Here is a 14,293-nt window from a genome sequence, read left to right as displayed (position 1 = left end):
GTTGCTTCGCCTGGCCTCGACTAGAATGTTGCTTTCATGGCCTGAAAAAAAAAATCATTTTATAGGCCTAGTAGGGATGTGTGTTCAGGCTACCTAGACTAAGTTTTCCCTTATATTCTAAGCCAATAATTTGTAGGATTATTTGGTTAAAAGGTAACTAATTCAGTGAAGAATAATGCATGTGTTTTTTTGTCAGGCCGGAGAGCCTAAAAAGGCTTAGCCTGGACTAGGCCCTAGCTCTAGGGTAGTTAGGCCTAGTTAGCTAGCTAGGAGGGGCCTGTGTGTGTACTTCAGGCTTTCCCTAGCCTAGCCCACAGCTAGTGTAGTATGCTAGGCCTAGGTAACCAAGTTAGTAAGATCGGGTAATGGTTGAGGCTTTTCGAAATAGTCAAATCATACTGATTACAATTTTGATTCTTATGCCAGCATTTTCTTCAGATCCTTTTCTTTAAATAAATACTTTTTCAGTTAACAATCAGGAGTCATCAAAATGAGCCATTTCCAAAGAGGACAAGGAGATTCCGGTGCCGCATGGTACCAATTAGAGAGGCAGAGCCGAGAACACGAAGCTGATCATAGACACCCAACCACAAGGACGCCACGTAATCGCAACCACTCCACATCCAGCGATGCTCTGGATGCCGCCGAAATGAATGGTGAATTTAACAATAAACTACAATATACAGATAACTCGTTATCAACAGTTAAACTAGAGAGGGCAGTAGATTCGCTAAATCATATAGGAGAATCGAATAAAGATGTTGTTTTACAATTACATTCCAAAACTGTAGAGAGCTCTCTTCATCATAGCAGGGATAACTTAATGACATTTACGGCGCTTGGTTACTTAGCATGTTGGTACCTTTTTAGCTTTTGCACGCTTTTCTTGAATAAGTATATTTTGTCAACCTTAGGAGGGGAACCTAGAATGCTAGGTAAGTAGTGTTTTTTTTTCAGACCTTTCTGTTTTTCGTTTTCTTTGTTTTTTTTTTAAATATCATTATCAATAATAAATTTATATCTCAAATAAAAAGAAACTACAGATAACATTTTCTAAAATAATAGATAATGTGCTACTAAAATTTATAACACTTTGGGGAGCCAAAAAAGTGTCCCCTTAGGGATGTCCCCATTAATAGAAGAGTTCCCAGATAGAGGTTGGCCACAGAATCAAAGCATATATTGGCCCTTGTTTGTTATACTCTGGAAAGTGTACCTTTAACAAGAGCATTCAAAAGAGTGTGCAGATCTACTGTATACAGTATCTGCCAAACACACATAATGCGCAAGTGTCGCGCATCCTCTTTTTACGTCTCTATGTACAGTAGAATGGCTTCTTCAGATGCACTTTGTCAATTGTATGACCCACTATACGACCCCAGGGAGAAGTGCGTCATTTGTCTGATGTGCGTCATGCCTTATGAATACCATATGATGCCCCGTGTCTAAAAAATATTACTTATCTTTAGGTGACCATGACACACCCATTTTGACGCACTGTGACCATGTTGTTTATGATACAGTATGTTAGATGGTAAAGTGATGGACATTGACACACCATTGTTCATTGATGTAACGTACCATCTAGGTTTTTTGACGCCCCTCTACTTCAATAATTATTTGCAAATGACGCACCTCTCCCAGGGTTTGTATAGTGGGCCATACAATTGACAAGTGCATAACTTTGAAATGATTTGGGGTAGGCCTACCTTTAAATCCATTTTATGCATGCTGAACTCTAGTGTGTGAACACATCCTATTCATCCTTGACCTTGAGCTATTTGTAATGTCTAATCACAGCTTAACATTGACCTTCTTATTTGACCTTTAATGTGATAACCTACATAATGCAAAACAACAGAATATTAGTTACATTATTAATATTAGATTATACCTGTAGATATTTTAAACTTTCATTTTTCACTACAAATATTTGAAATAGATTCGCAATGTTGTATCAGATTTAAACCAGTTGTATTTAAAATAAAAAATATATTTTTATATAAATAAAATTTATACTACATTTTCTGCTCCTTAAATAACTGTTTTGTTTAGTGTTCTCCCAAAGCCAGTTTTACCAGATTACTGGAATAAATTACAGATTTTGTGTGCCAAATGCATGACCTCAATTCAGAAAGTCACTGGCTTGGATAATTGATTATATACAACCAAACACAAATTTATCACCAAATGTAAAACTGTTTCTATTTTGAGTAAAAATTAAGCTGCAAAATACCAACACCAGTATTGAAGAAACCTGTTGACATTTTAAAATATAAACAGGTCCTCCATAGTTACAGATACTGTAGTTAGCCAAATGTATTGCCAAGCGGTGTAGGCTTTAGCCTAAAGAACTGGAGCCCTGGGTTCGATACCCATCAACATCTTTCATAGTTTTTGTTGGAGCAAGCATGCTTAATCTGTTCAGGCCTATATATTATACTGTATAATGTTCTTGATATGCTGAATAAATATTATTAATACAGTATTATTATTGTTAGCAGATGGTCATTTTGAACTGTTACCTGCTATTGTCCAAACATCTGTTATTAATTGTTCTTTTACAGGGTCAGTCCAGATGGTCATGACAACTGTGTGTGGGTTTATCAAAATGTTTATACCTTGTTGTTTATATCGACACAAATCGCGTGAAGAGCGCCCTCCTGGTTTTATTAGAAATATGTTGTTTTTAGGAATTATGAGGTAAGTTGATTTTTAAAACGTGTTTTATGTTTTTGTCATCTAATAATAGACTACTGAAGGTGAAACTCCAATATTATTGAAAATTCATTATCATTATTTATTATGTACTTGAGTTTCGTTCATTGGCCTTCCATACCTAATTGAAAGTGTTGTGTACACTAGTTCAGTTATGCTCAGTGAGCTGTAAGCCGAAGGCTAGAGGGCGTACTCCAGACTGAAAAGTGATTCCAACAGGAGGGGGAACCAACAAGATGGTGGCCGTAAATGTGTTCAAAAACATTATTTAATATAAAAAATAATAATCTAATATAATACATTAAGACCACATAAATTACAACACATATTCTTGCCAAAGCACAGTGAAGAAATTTTTATAAAATTAAATATATTGTTAATAGCAATGGATTGAATAATTTCTTGGTAATCTAGCATTTTTTGTATAACGAGAATCATATAGAATGCGTTCGCGTTTATACGCTTAACGCGCGGCGAATCGTTCTCACGCAGATAGGCTCAACACAGGCGTAGCAGTGCGTACAGCGTAGGGCATATCTGATTGGTCGATTGCAGCCGCTATCTTGTTGGTTCCCTCTCCATGGAGAATCACTTTTGAACTGCGATAACATTAAAAGATTGCCATCCAGCCTTCGGCTATTACATATCACTGGTTATACTACATTGGCCTACCATGCTTCTATGTGCAGTATTGCAGTACTTGGTACATTGGCCTTCCATAACTAATTTGAGCGTTCTATAGGATTGTTCCATTATGATCTTCCTCCGTAGTTCTGCATCTTTAACCTTGTCCTGTCCAACAATTTAAAGCAATTAATGTCTTTCACTCATTCTATATTTAGGTTTGCAACAGTTGTACTAGGCCTCGTAGCATTAAAGAATATAGCAGTGTCGTTTACAGAGACAATCAAAAGTACTGCTCCACTGTTTACCGTAGTTATAGCACGTGCAATACTGGGTGAAGTTACGGGTATGTGGGTAAACTTGTCACTGCTACCAGTCATGGGCGGCCTAGCCCTGACCAGTGCTTATGAATTAAGCTTTACTGCTGTTGGTTTTGGTGCTGCGATTTTAACAAATTTAGTTGATTGGTGAGTATAATATAGTAAAGCTTATAGATATAAATGTGTGTTGGGCTGGAATAACCTGTGCAGGGCCGTAGCCACCAGTTCGGTCGGTAAGGTTTCAACCTGACCACTTTTTCACAGAGGCTTTTGACAACCCTGTGGCTTAAACAGAGATTGTTCCCTTTTATTGATGTGTCTTGCCGTCTAACTGGGCTGAAATGCACAACAATATTTATGTGGTATAGCTGCAATTATAGTTTTCCCAAATCAATATGGGCTGAAGTGTACCAGTACACTGAGGCAACCCCCTACTCTTCTGCAAGATGAAATGAGTCCTTTATACGTGCACACGAGCCAGACTGGACCTCCAGTTTTAATTCCTTTTCCGAAGACACCAGAACCATGGTGTCGATTGTTTTGACTATGGTTTGCAGTACCCCTGACTTAACCACTCGTCTCACAATAGGTTTTTTAGGGTTATAACTAAAAAACAACATGCTTATGTTAGCCAGGTGGTGGGATTTGGAGATATGCTAACACACTAGCCCACAAATGGAGATTAGCTAGCCCATTCTTACTAGCCAGATGTTTGGCAAACTAACATAACTTTAGTAAAAAGGTTCATCTTGATCTCTGTATAGTATTCAAGTAATTTTTCTTTTGGATGATCCAAAGTCAAATAAAAATCGTAAAACTTACGTTGACCAGCGAAAGCTAGAGTAAAAAACGTAAGTTTTACGATTTTTATTTGACTTTAGGTCATTCAAAAGAACAATTACTTGAATACTAACATGACTTACACTTATATTCGTTGCTTATGCATACACTTGAAATGGGCGATGATCCTATCTTATGGGTTAAACAAAATTTCAAATACCATGACAAACTTTTTGTTTCAGTTTACAAAATGTATTTTCCAAGAAACTTTTAAGTGGTTCTCGTTATAAATACAGGTTGGTAATATTTATTTGTTACACTTTTCATTTAGTTTTATTGTATTGTACATAAAAAAATAAGAACACGAACATTATAGAATAATAACAACTGTCAAAAGTACGTTTTTAATAAAAAATTGTCGTCTTTTTATTGCCATTTTGTTACTTATTTTATATATTTAAAGTAATTTTTTTTTAAGAAATGTAAAATAACGAATGCAAATATGGTTTTAAAAACATCAAAATCAATCATTTTATGTATATAATGAAAATGTTTTTATTATTAACTACTTTTAACGTTGTAACATATAAATTAGAGGAAAAAATACTATGCTTAAAAATATAATATTTATAACAGAGTATGATAATAAAGGTGGGACCACAGTAAAATAATATGTACATTTAAAATAATATTGTACAAACAAAATAATATGTACATTTAAAATAAAATTGTACAATCAAAATAATATGTACATTTAAAATAAAATTGTACAATCAAAATAATATGTACATTCAAAATAATATTGTACAATCAAAATAATATGTACATTTAAAATAATATTTTACATTTAAAATAATATTGTACATTCAAAATAATATTGTACATTCAAAATAATATTGTACATTCAAAATAATATTGTACAATCAAAATAATATTGTACAATCAAAATAATATTGTACATTCAAAATAATATTGTACAATCAAAATAATATTGTACATTCAAAATAATATTGTACAATCAAAATAATATTGTACATTCAAAATAATATTGTACAATCAAAATAATATTGTACATTCAAAATAATATTGTACATTCAAAATAATATTGTACATTCAAAATAATATTGTACATTCAAAATAATATTGTACATTCAAAATAATATTGTACATTCAAAATAATATTGTACAATAAAAATAATATTGTACATTCAAAATAATATTGTACATTCAAAATAATATTGTACATTTAAAAGACCTGTTTTATCCATTACTGATGAGTTTGTTAGGTGTGTTTTTACAGGCACTACATCTAAATATTAAAATTGTTTACCTTATTTTTTTAGTCCACCTGAACTTCAATTTTACACAAGTGCTGCAGCTGTGTGTCTTCTCATACCTTCATGGTACTTCTTTCTAGTAAGTTTTATGAAGAAATATATTGGTTAGTTTTAGATCTGTGCCGACTGGTTCTCTGGAATGATATAACGTCATAGTATCAACAGGCCCGTAGCCAGGGGGGGTTTTTATGGTTCGGGCGAACCCCCCTTTACAGTGAACCCTGTTCTATGAAGTATAATGCATCATCATCATCATAGAGGATTATAGTGAATTTAATATATTACACTATAATATCTATGGTATCATGTACTGTAGTTTACATTAGGCCTATAGCATTCGATTATTTTTTTCTAGACCACCAGCCGATACGTAGGCCTACTCAACTGTATCAATACCACCTATTTACATTGATATATTTAGTTTCCTCAACAAATTGCTGTAAATAAATATAGATAGAGCTATCAGGGGCAGTCGCAAGACTATTTTAAGAGGGTTGCCCAAAGACTCCAGGGCTGTAGACACTGAGTATTTGAGCAAGCAAATTGTTAAATGACACCCCTAGATGGCCGCAAATGGTACTCTCGCACATAAAATTCATGATAAATTTTTTATCGTTCAATGCGAACGTCACATGGAAGTCCCCGATGAAGGTACTTTTGGTACGGTAATACATTCTAATAACTGTACTCAATTAATGTAAATTAATTATCAAATAATAATTTTAAAAAGTTATACAAAAAATATGAAGCTGTTGCTATAAATATATTGAGCAAAAGGTTAAATTGTATAATTTAGAATTTTAATTCATTTAAAAATGCTAAATAAAGTCAGATGTTAAAACCACAATTTCCAAAAATTCATTTTTATTTATCCACTATAAACTTTACAAAAGTGTTGTTTTAAACCACACTTCAAATAAAACAAAGAAAATAATGATAGGACATGAAAGAAGCAAACTCTGCTACCGGTATGACACGGTTCAAATTTCGGAACGTCTATAAATTACTACGGAAATTCGGCCTAATATTTACGAACGTACGGAAATGAAGATAAATAGGGTACTACACGCATCGGAAATACAAAACTATACGCACAATTATGATTTGGCCTAAAAATTGGCCTTAGATTATGAAAACCCCCGGCAAAACGCAATAATTATGGACAAATCGATTATTAGCCTTGGCAATATGCCTAATATTTAAAAGGAATGAATATAGGCTATATTTCGTTTGTCGATGAATTTTTGAATTCATGTGTGAATGATTGATCCATTAGAGGTAATCTGTGAGGTGTGGGTAATTTGTGAATAGCATAGTATGCTACATACACGAGCCTAGATAGGGAAGATCTGTACTGTAGTTCATTGCGAGAGGAGGGGGAAGTCCGGTAATGTGTCATGAAAAATGTAACAAGCCAGAGATGAAATAAAATCACTAACATTTAGCTGATTGTCGTTGTTTTAGTCGTCGTCAGAAGTTTATCGACCGACATCTATTTCTCATGTGTAGCATGTGTAGTAGAGCGTTTCTTTGATTGAATAATATTGTTTGTATTATAACACAAGCTCATTTTGGATTTTCAGTAAATTACCAATGGTTTATTCAAAGTCAAACTGTAACTAATCCCTCACTATTCAATCAAAATGTTATTGTTATACTACTATATTGTTGAAAAATGGATTGCATGATATGAAAATGGATTGATAGTAAAACGTAATAAAGATACGTTCTTGTCTGGTATTCATGCTCTGATGAAGCAGAGGATTATTTTTATAGCGTTCCATTTAAAATAAATTTTATTACAAAGAAATATTTTGGTTGTGAAGGTCGTTTTAACAATTAGGCTAATATCAAAACCTTCAACAATAATAAAATGCCCTGCAACTCTGTAACTACTTTATGACTAAGCCTATCAAGTTCCGGGTCCGGATGGATATTGTATACGATGAAATGGAACTCAATTTTAATTTAGTGGCAGAAACAACATTTAGTATGAATTTAAGGGTGTTGTCCGGGTCACAAGGAAAACACCCCTGGGTCCGCCCCTGGCTCTATAATAAGCATTGAATTTGCCTTCTCACCCAAATTGTGCTTTTTGGGGGGGGGGGGGGGGGGGGCTTGTAACTTGAACGCAAAACAAAATACCGAGTGAATGATCAAACAATCGGCGGTGGTTCCGCACACAGGGCACGCGCATCTAAGATACGGCAACAAATGTTATCGTCCTTTAAATAGTCCACGTGTGTGAGGAGGAGGAAAAAAGTACGCGTTTTGTTCAATGATAGCAGCTGCATGAGAGTGTTTTTTCCGGCCAATTAGAGGTGCCATTTATCATGAATGTTATGGGCGAGAGTACCATTTCCGGCCATCAAGGGGTGTCATTTAACAAAATTCGCCTCAGACCCCACCGGGTTGGGGTGGCGCGGGGCAGTGACCCAAATACTTAGTGTCCAAACCCCCCCTTGACAGATCCTGGCTACGGCCCTGATCAATATCAAACGTAATCATATTCATAATGTTTCGGTTTATTTATTTATTTTGTATTTCTTCAACTTTCATAATACATAGAACAAAAACAGATATATAAATATTTTTATATATATAAAAAGCAACAACAAATTACTTACAACAGATTAATTAAAATTAATTAAAACGCTAACCATTCTCTCTAAAATAAGTTGGTTCGACGAGTAAATTCGTAGGGGACGTAAATTTTGATAACAACTCATCGTCAATAGTGAGAAGATGGTACTGTCTATTGATCGATGGTTTGTTTTTTTGTTGACCAGATATGCATGAAAGAGTACGTATCTAAAACAAACCACTTATGGTACAGTATGTGGGCGATACCGTTTTGTACGTCAAGTCTAATTATCATATTGTTCTAAATCTTTAACTTCAATTTAGTTATATTCCCGCATGGTACTTCAATGTGAATACTGTAAAGAAGTAACAATACAGGCATCTATACCAGCATGCTTTTAGCTAGACACCTACCATTAACTTGTTAGCATCCAGTCTACATGTATTTTGTACTGCAAACCACTGGTGTCAATAGGGACTTTACGAAACAGGACAGGAAACCACAGGACGGTGCTCATGAATAATTTATGTATGAGCTTTAACAAAGGAAGTGGAGTTTAGTGTGAAATTCTGTTACTTTTTGAGGATGATAAAGTTGTCATTTTCCCATTTACGGAAAAAGACTAGAATTGATGTACATATAACCTTAAATGTACAGTTCAAATTACACTTAAACATGGAATTTTCAAAACGCTAATAATATTTGAACTTCTAATTTAACGAAATAACATTTTTATTAAAATGGCTTATGCTGTATCACCAGGGCCAGGGGAGGGAGAGAGATACTGCCGGTTGTCTTTTTCGTGCAAGGCCGGGTGCGTAACTAATAAAACGGCTATGTCAACTGTATATGATTTTACGCTCTAGCGAACACATGATGTCTGTCGTCCTCTAACCACCCTGTTTCGTAAAGTCCCTATTGATCAGTCCTCAGCAATAAATTACTTCATATCTATACAATTACATTCAATATAATGATTCTCATTTATATGTTTCTTGCAGGGAATTCCCTTTCAAGACGGTCCACCGAGTCCAACACTCGTTGTAGCACTAGTAATGGATGGGTTTGTGTTTCATCTACAAAGCATAACAGCTTATGCCCTAATGGGTAGAATATCACCAGTTACCCATAGGTAATAGCATATTTTATTTAAAGGTTTGCATGGCGAAATCAAATGACTTTTTTGGGAAATTACACAAATAATAAATATGCTATTATGTTAATATAAAGTTTGCGGTACACCATGTATATTAGTTCTGAAAAGAACAGTTGAGTTTCTTGACGTTTCGATCGATATGCTTTGATCGTTGTCAGGAGTGAGACGATCAAAGCATATTGATTGAAACTTCAAGAAACTCAACAGTTCTTTTCAGAACTAATATACATTGGTGTACCGCATATTAACATATTAGCATCGTGAGGTGGTTTCCCGAATGATCGTACAATCAAAACGGTACTGGGTATGACCAACTACTACAACACTAGTATACACAGTACACAAAACTCTGCATCACTTACATCGTGGGCAAGCATTTCATTCGAACATACAGCCACTGATTCAATTCAAAACCATTTTAAGGTAAATTTTTTATTAATTTTGTTTTTTTTCTATCCACTCTACCATTTTCATATAAAGATACCATGGAACCATGTCAGGTCAAGTTCAATATTGAATATCGAAACGGGGCAGGCTATAGGTGCTTGACCTTTGACAAGATCGCCTAAAATTTATAATTTAAAACTACGATACTTAGTATTGTATATTCAGGAATAGCCGCTCCATAGTCTCTTTGCTTTTCTTCCTTATATCTTTTTAACTCGAAATTATTTATACTAACAAACATTACTAGTATTAATATGCCTAGTGTGTAAACATTATTGACATAATTTCATTAAACATCCACATACAGTACATCTCTTCTTAACAACATTTTTTTCAATCTTCTATCAACTAAAAGTCGTAGTTAGTCATGTCTCGGGTCACATTCTATGGTCACCGTACAGATAGGCTACTACATCAGTACTTCTATGAATGGATGACTAGTTGGTGACAAGAACGCTAGTTGGTCATACCCAGTACCGTTTTGATTTTACGATCATTCGGGAAACCACCTCACGACATATTTATTTGTGTAATTTCCCAAAAGTAATTTGATTTTTATTTTGAATGAAAAATACTTTGGTTTGCAATGTTTTCTTTTAATTTGTGTTTTCGTTTCCCCCAAGGTTTTCTTACAACATCAATATTATGCTGATTTTGCCCTGTCAATAAAATAATCAGTGATTTATATTGTTTAAAATAGGTATTTTCTACTTTTTTCATAGTGTTGCAAATACAGCAAAAAGAGCACTCCTTATATGGCTGTCAGTAATAGTCTTCAACAATCCAGTCACCCTTTTGAGTGGATTAGGTACAATAGTTGTAGTTATAGGTGTGTTGCTATACAACAGAGCAAGAGACTATGAACAAAACCGGCATATAGCAGCTGCAGAGGAGACTAAACATCAGATACAAGAGGTTTAGTTTTTAAAATTTCAGGTTTTTTGAAACTTTATTTATAAGAACAATTTAAATTTTGTTATGACTACTAAGTGATATGCAATACTATGGTAATGTTTATTCACTTCAATTCTTGATTGTCTCTGTTTTTAGGGGTGTGCATGCATTTATTTTAGGGAGGAGGGTGGGGTTTGGGAGGTTGTTAGGCGGTAGTAATTGTGTTACTACCTAATAAGAATTACTAATAACTTTCTTGGGGATCCTCAGTTCATTCAGTTAATTTTTTTCTGTAAAATTGAATGAAATGAAATGAAATGAAACCTTTCGATAACCAACTATCGGTTAATTTGAATTCTTTACCAAGATGAATCATGCAGATGCCATCTCTCCCGACCCAACTTCATTGTACACATGCCTTGTGTAATACCTCTTAACTACAGTACTTATTCAATGAGTTCTAAATAACTCGCATTTTAAACAGTTTTACGAAAATATATCTATATTTTTTTGTATATATTTTATGTTTACATTTTTGAGTTAGTTTTTTTTATATGCCTGGAGTGTCGAAAATCTCAACCTCAGGTTCCTGATTTGAATTCAGATTTCTTGCACGACAAATCAACTGTTTCGTCAAACGCAAGACCGATTCTTATTCTCTGTACAATATGTCTATCTTGCATATGGAATCAACAGCTGAAGTCTCATCTGAAGGGCAGTGGTTGAAATTTTGAATTATTGCATGAAAATTACGGACAGATCAACTTTTTGACAATTATAAGACCAATATTTATTAACTGATATGTCTCTGTACAATATGTATATGGAACCAACAGCTGAATATTTCATCCGAAGGACGATGGATAATACTTTGGATCCTGAATTACTGCATGTCATTTGGAAACAATAACTTGCTGGGCAAGTGTAACACCACATTAATGTCTTAATCAATAGTATACCTCAATTAATGTTTTCAATATTTTAATGTTTAATTTATTACTCTTTTTTGCATGTATGGACAATCATTGATGCACGGTTGACGGTATATTTTCAATAGGGTGCCGTTAACGAAACAATTTAGAAACATTTTTTACTTTTTGTAAAAATGATTTATTATATTCTCTGTGTATAAATACAAAATATATTTGTATAAAAGATTTTAGTAAACTTAATATAAATACCGCAAAACAATGCATGTTAGGCGACTATACAGAATTATGTGAACTAGAACATGATTATATAAAGTATAATAAATAATATGTTTTAATATTAAATGATTTGAAAAAGTGAGTTGCACAGTTGAATTGTCCTTCTTATCGTTGTTTACCATTAATTTTCATCGCATTATTAGGACTAGATTATTTACTAGCCCACAGGGGCTATATATTCCCCTTTCAAAAACGCTTCAGGGCTATATTATGCCTGTGACTGAACAATGCTGAACATTTTTATTTCAATCATTCACAGCAGATCACTCTTGGTTTAAGTTTCATGCATGAGTGATTTTTTTATAGCGCCCTCAATTTTTATTGTAGATTTAGGCCTAGTACTGTACTATGTATTTGCCAAAGAATTCATATTTAGATCTATATATATATATATCATACAAAATCACACAAAAAACACAAAATGCGTAAACAAAAGTTCAGATACAAAGTTATAAATAGGCCTAGCATTATTATGATCATTGTGTTTATGGCTTCCCACAGAATACATTAGAACTGTTTCATATACCTTTGTTACCCATAACATACTCCCTTAAAGATATATTGTCCCCAACAAAAATGTTTTTTTTTAAATTTTTGTTGAATATGCCATTTTAATGTCACATATTAGTTATCCACCTTGACCAAAAATTGGATTGAAAAAACTTTAATTTAAAGCAAAAAAATAGTAAAATTGGCTGCCAGCCAATGGGATTTGGTTTAATTTGAAAACCTTATTTTTTCCTGTTTTTTTTTTCTACAGAAGTGATTAACTTTATTAACAAAATAACCTATTCAAAGTCTGATGTAATGAATCGTATAGTCATGTTTTTTTTTTGGGGGGGGGGGGGGGTGGGGGCAATACATCTTTAAGCCTAGCTTTTGACTTCAACGTTGAATATTGAGTTTCTTGAATATTTAGTTAATTTCAAATGTTTCTTAAATACTCAACGAAGAAACCTGGTTAATACTATTAATAAATCAAGTAATTTTTGTTTGTTACAATACCAATATTTTAATGGAAAACCTGTAAAGTAGCCTACAGTTGGTGTGAAATGTTTTCATAATTCTCATCTTTATGTTTTTATCAATGTGTTATTTTGTTTTCATTTCAGGAAGAATGTGTTACAAGATTGAAGAATGATTGATAAACTACCAATTGTTAATAACATTTCAAAATTGATTTCTAAAATTAAAAAAATACGGCAAATGGTCTATTGTTTTAATAACTAGATAAATAAATACATGGTTTCAAATTGTATATATTGAAATATTAATATGTACAATACAAAATATGGAAAATGTTTAATGTAATGGAATTACCTTGTCCGATAAGACTACCAACAGAACCATGGAGCAGGTGAGGATTGATAAGATATTACGGCGATGGATTACGGTTCCTCTGCACTGTCTTGACCGCTCGTAACACAATTATAAAAAGTTTTTTTAACATTATTCGCTGCAACGGTGCTGTCGGCCAGGTTTGCTTACAATGTTGATTATCTATGTATACCATTAGAAATTTGGAAGTTACTAGCTGTAGAGGAATGTCCATTTGCTTCAGACTTTGCTTGTCTTGTTATCAATACAATTGTTAATTGGAATGTTGTTGTCATGTATGCCGTTGTTACAGTACTGGTATGATCTACGCTAGTACAGTAATAGATGGATCATTTTTTGGTAGTTGTATGTTTATGGTCTTTTGTTGGCAATGTGGTGGTCTTTCTGAAATTCGTTGGTAAGTTGGTGGTCTTGGTTGCCAATTTGGTGGTCTTTTGTTGCCAATTTGGTGGTCTTTCTTGCCAATTTGGTGGTCAGCTTTGGTCATTTGTTGGCAATCTGGTGGTCTTTGTTGCCAATTTGGTGGTCTTTCGATCAATTGTTACCAATTTGGTGGTCTTTCGGTCATTTGTTGCCAATATGGTGGTCTTTCGGTCTTTTGTTGGCAATGCGGTGGTATTTGTTGCCAATTTGGTGGTCTTTGTTGCCAATTTGGTGGTCTTTCGGTCATTTGTTGGTATGATGGTGGACTTTGTTGCAAATTTGGTGGTCTTTTGGTCATTTGTTGCCAATTTGGTTGTCTTTCGATCATTTGTTGGCAATGCGGTGGTCTTTGTTGCCAATTTGGTGGTCTTTCGGTCATTTGTAACCAATTTGGTGGTCTTTCGGTCATTCGTTGCCAATATGGTGGTCTTTCGGTCTTGTGTTGGCAATGCGGTGGTCTTTCG

The 14,293-nt window shown here is 33.9% G+C and overlaps 1 protein-coding gene across 1 annotated transcript; it reads left to right on the top strand.

The window, feature by feature from the left end:
- Positions 1 to 21: 21 nt before the first annotated feature.
- LOC144835987 (solute carrier family 35 member E2A-like) lies at positions 22 to 12,090 on the top strand. The gene is made up of 8 exons (XM_078691146.1): positions 22 to 153; positions 469 to 935; positions 2,568 to 2,703; positions 3,561 to 3,809; positions 4,685 to 4,738; positions 5,786 to 5,858; positions 9,365 to 9,495; positions 10,689 to 12,090. Exons 2-8 carry the CDS (start codon positions 491 to 493, stop codon positions 10,885 to 10,887), a joined length of 1,287 nt encoding a protein of 428 aa, XP_078547272.1. The 5' UTR covers positions 22 to 153; positions 469 to 490; the 3' UTR covers positions 10,888 to 12,090.
- Positions 12,091 to 14,293: the final 2,203 nt, after the last annotated feature.

This window comes from Antedon bifida, chromosome 2 (assembly GCF_963402885.1).
Source record: "Antedon bifida chromosome 2, ecAntBifi1.1, whole genome shotgun sequence".
Classification (NCBI taxonomy): domain Eukaryota; kingdom Metazoa; phylum Echinodermata; class Crinoidea; order Comatulida; family Antedonidae; genus Antedon; species Antedon bifida.
This window is presented reverse-complemented; position numbering and strand designations above follow the sequence as displayed.

What these genes read in the sequence shown, in the direction of transcription:
- LOC144835987 (XM_078691146.1), top strand. Translation starts at nt 491, where the DNA reads ATGAGCCATTTCCAAAGAGGACAAGGAGATTCCGGTGCCGCATGGTAC. An exon ending in TTAACAAATTTAGTTGATTG is followed by an intron (nt 3,810 to 4,684) that starts GTGAGTATAATA and finishes TTTTTGTTTCAG; the next exon opens with TTTACAAAATGTATTTTCCA. An exon ending in GGTTCTCGTTATAAATACAG is followed by an intron (nt 4,739 to 5,785) that starts GTTGGTAATATT and finishes TTATTTTTTTAG; the next exon opens with TCCACCTGAACTTCAATTTT.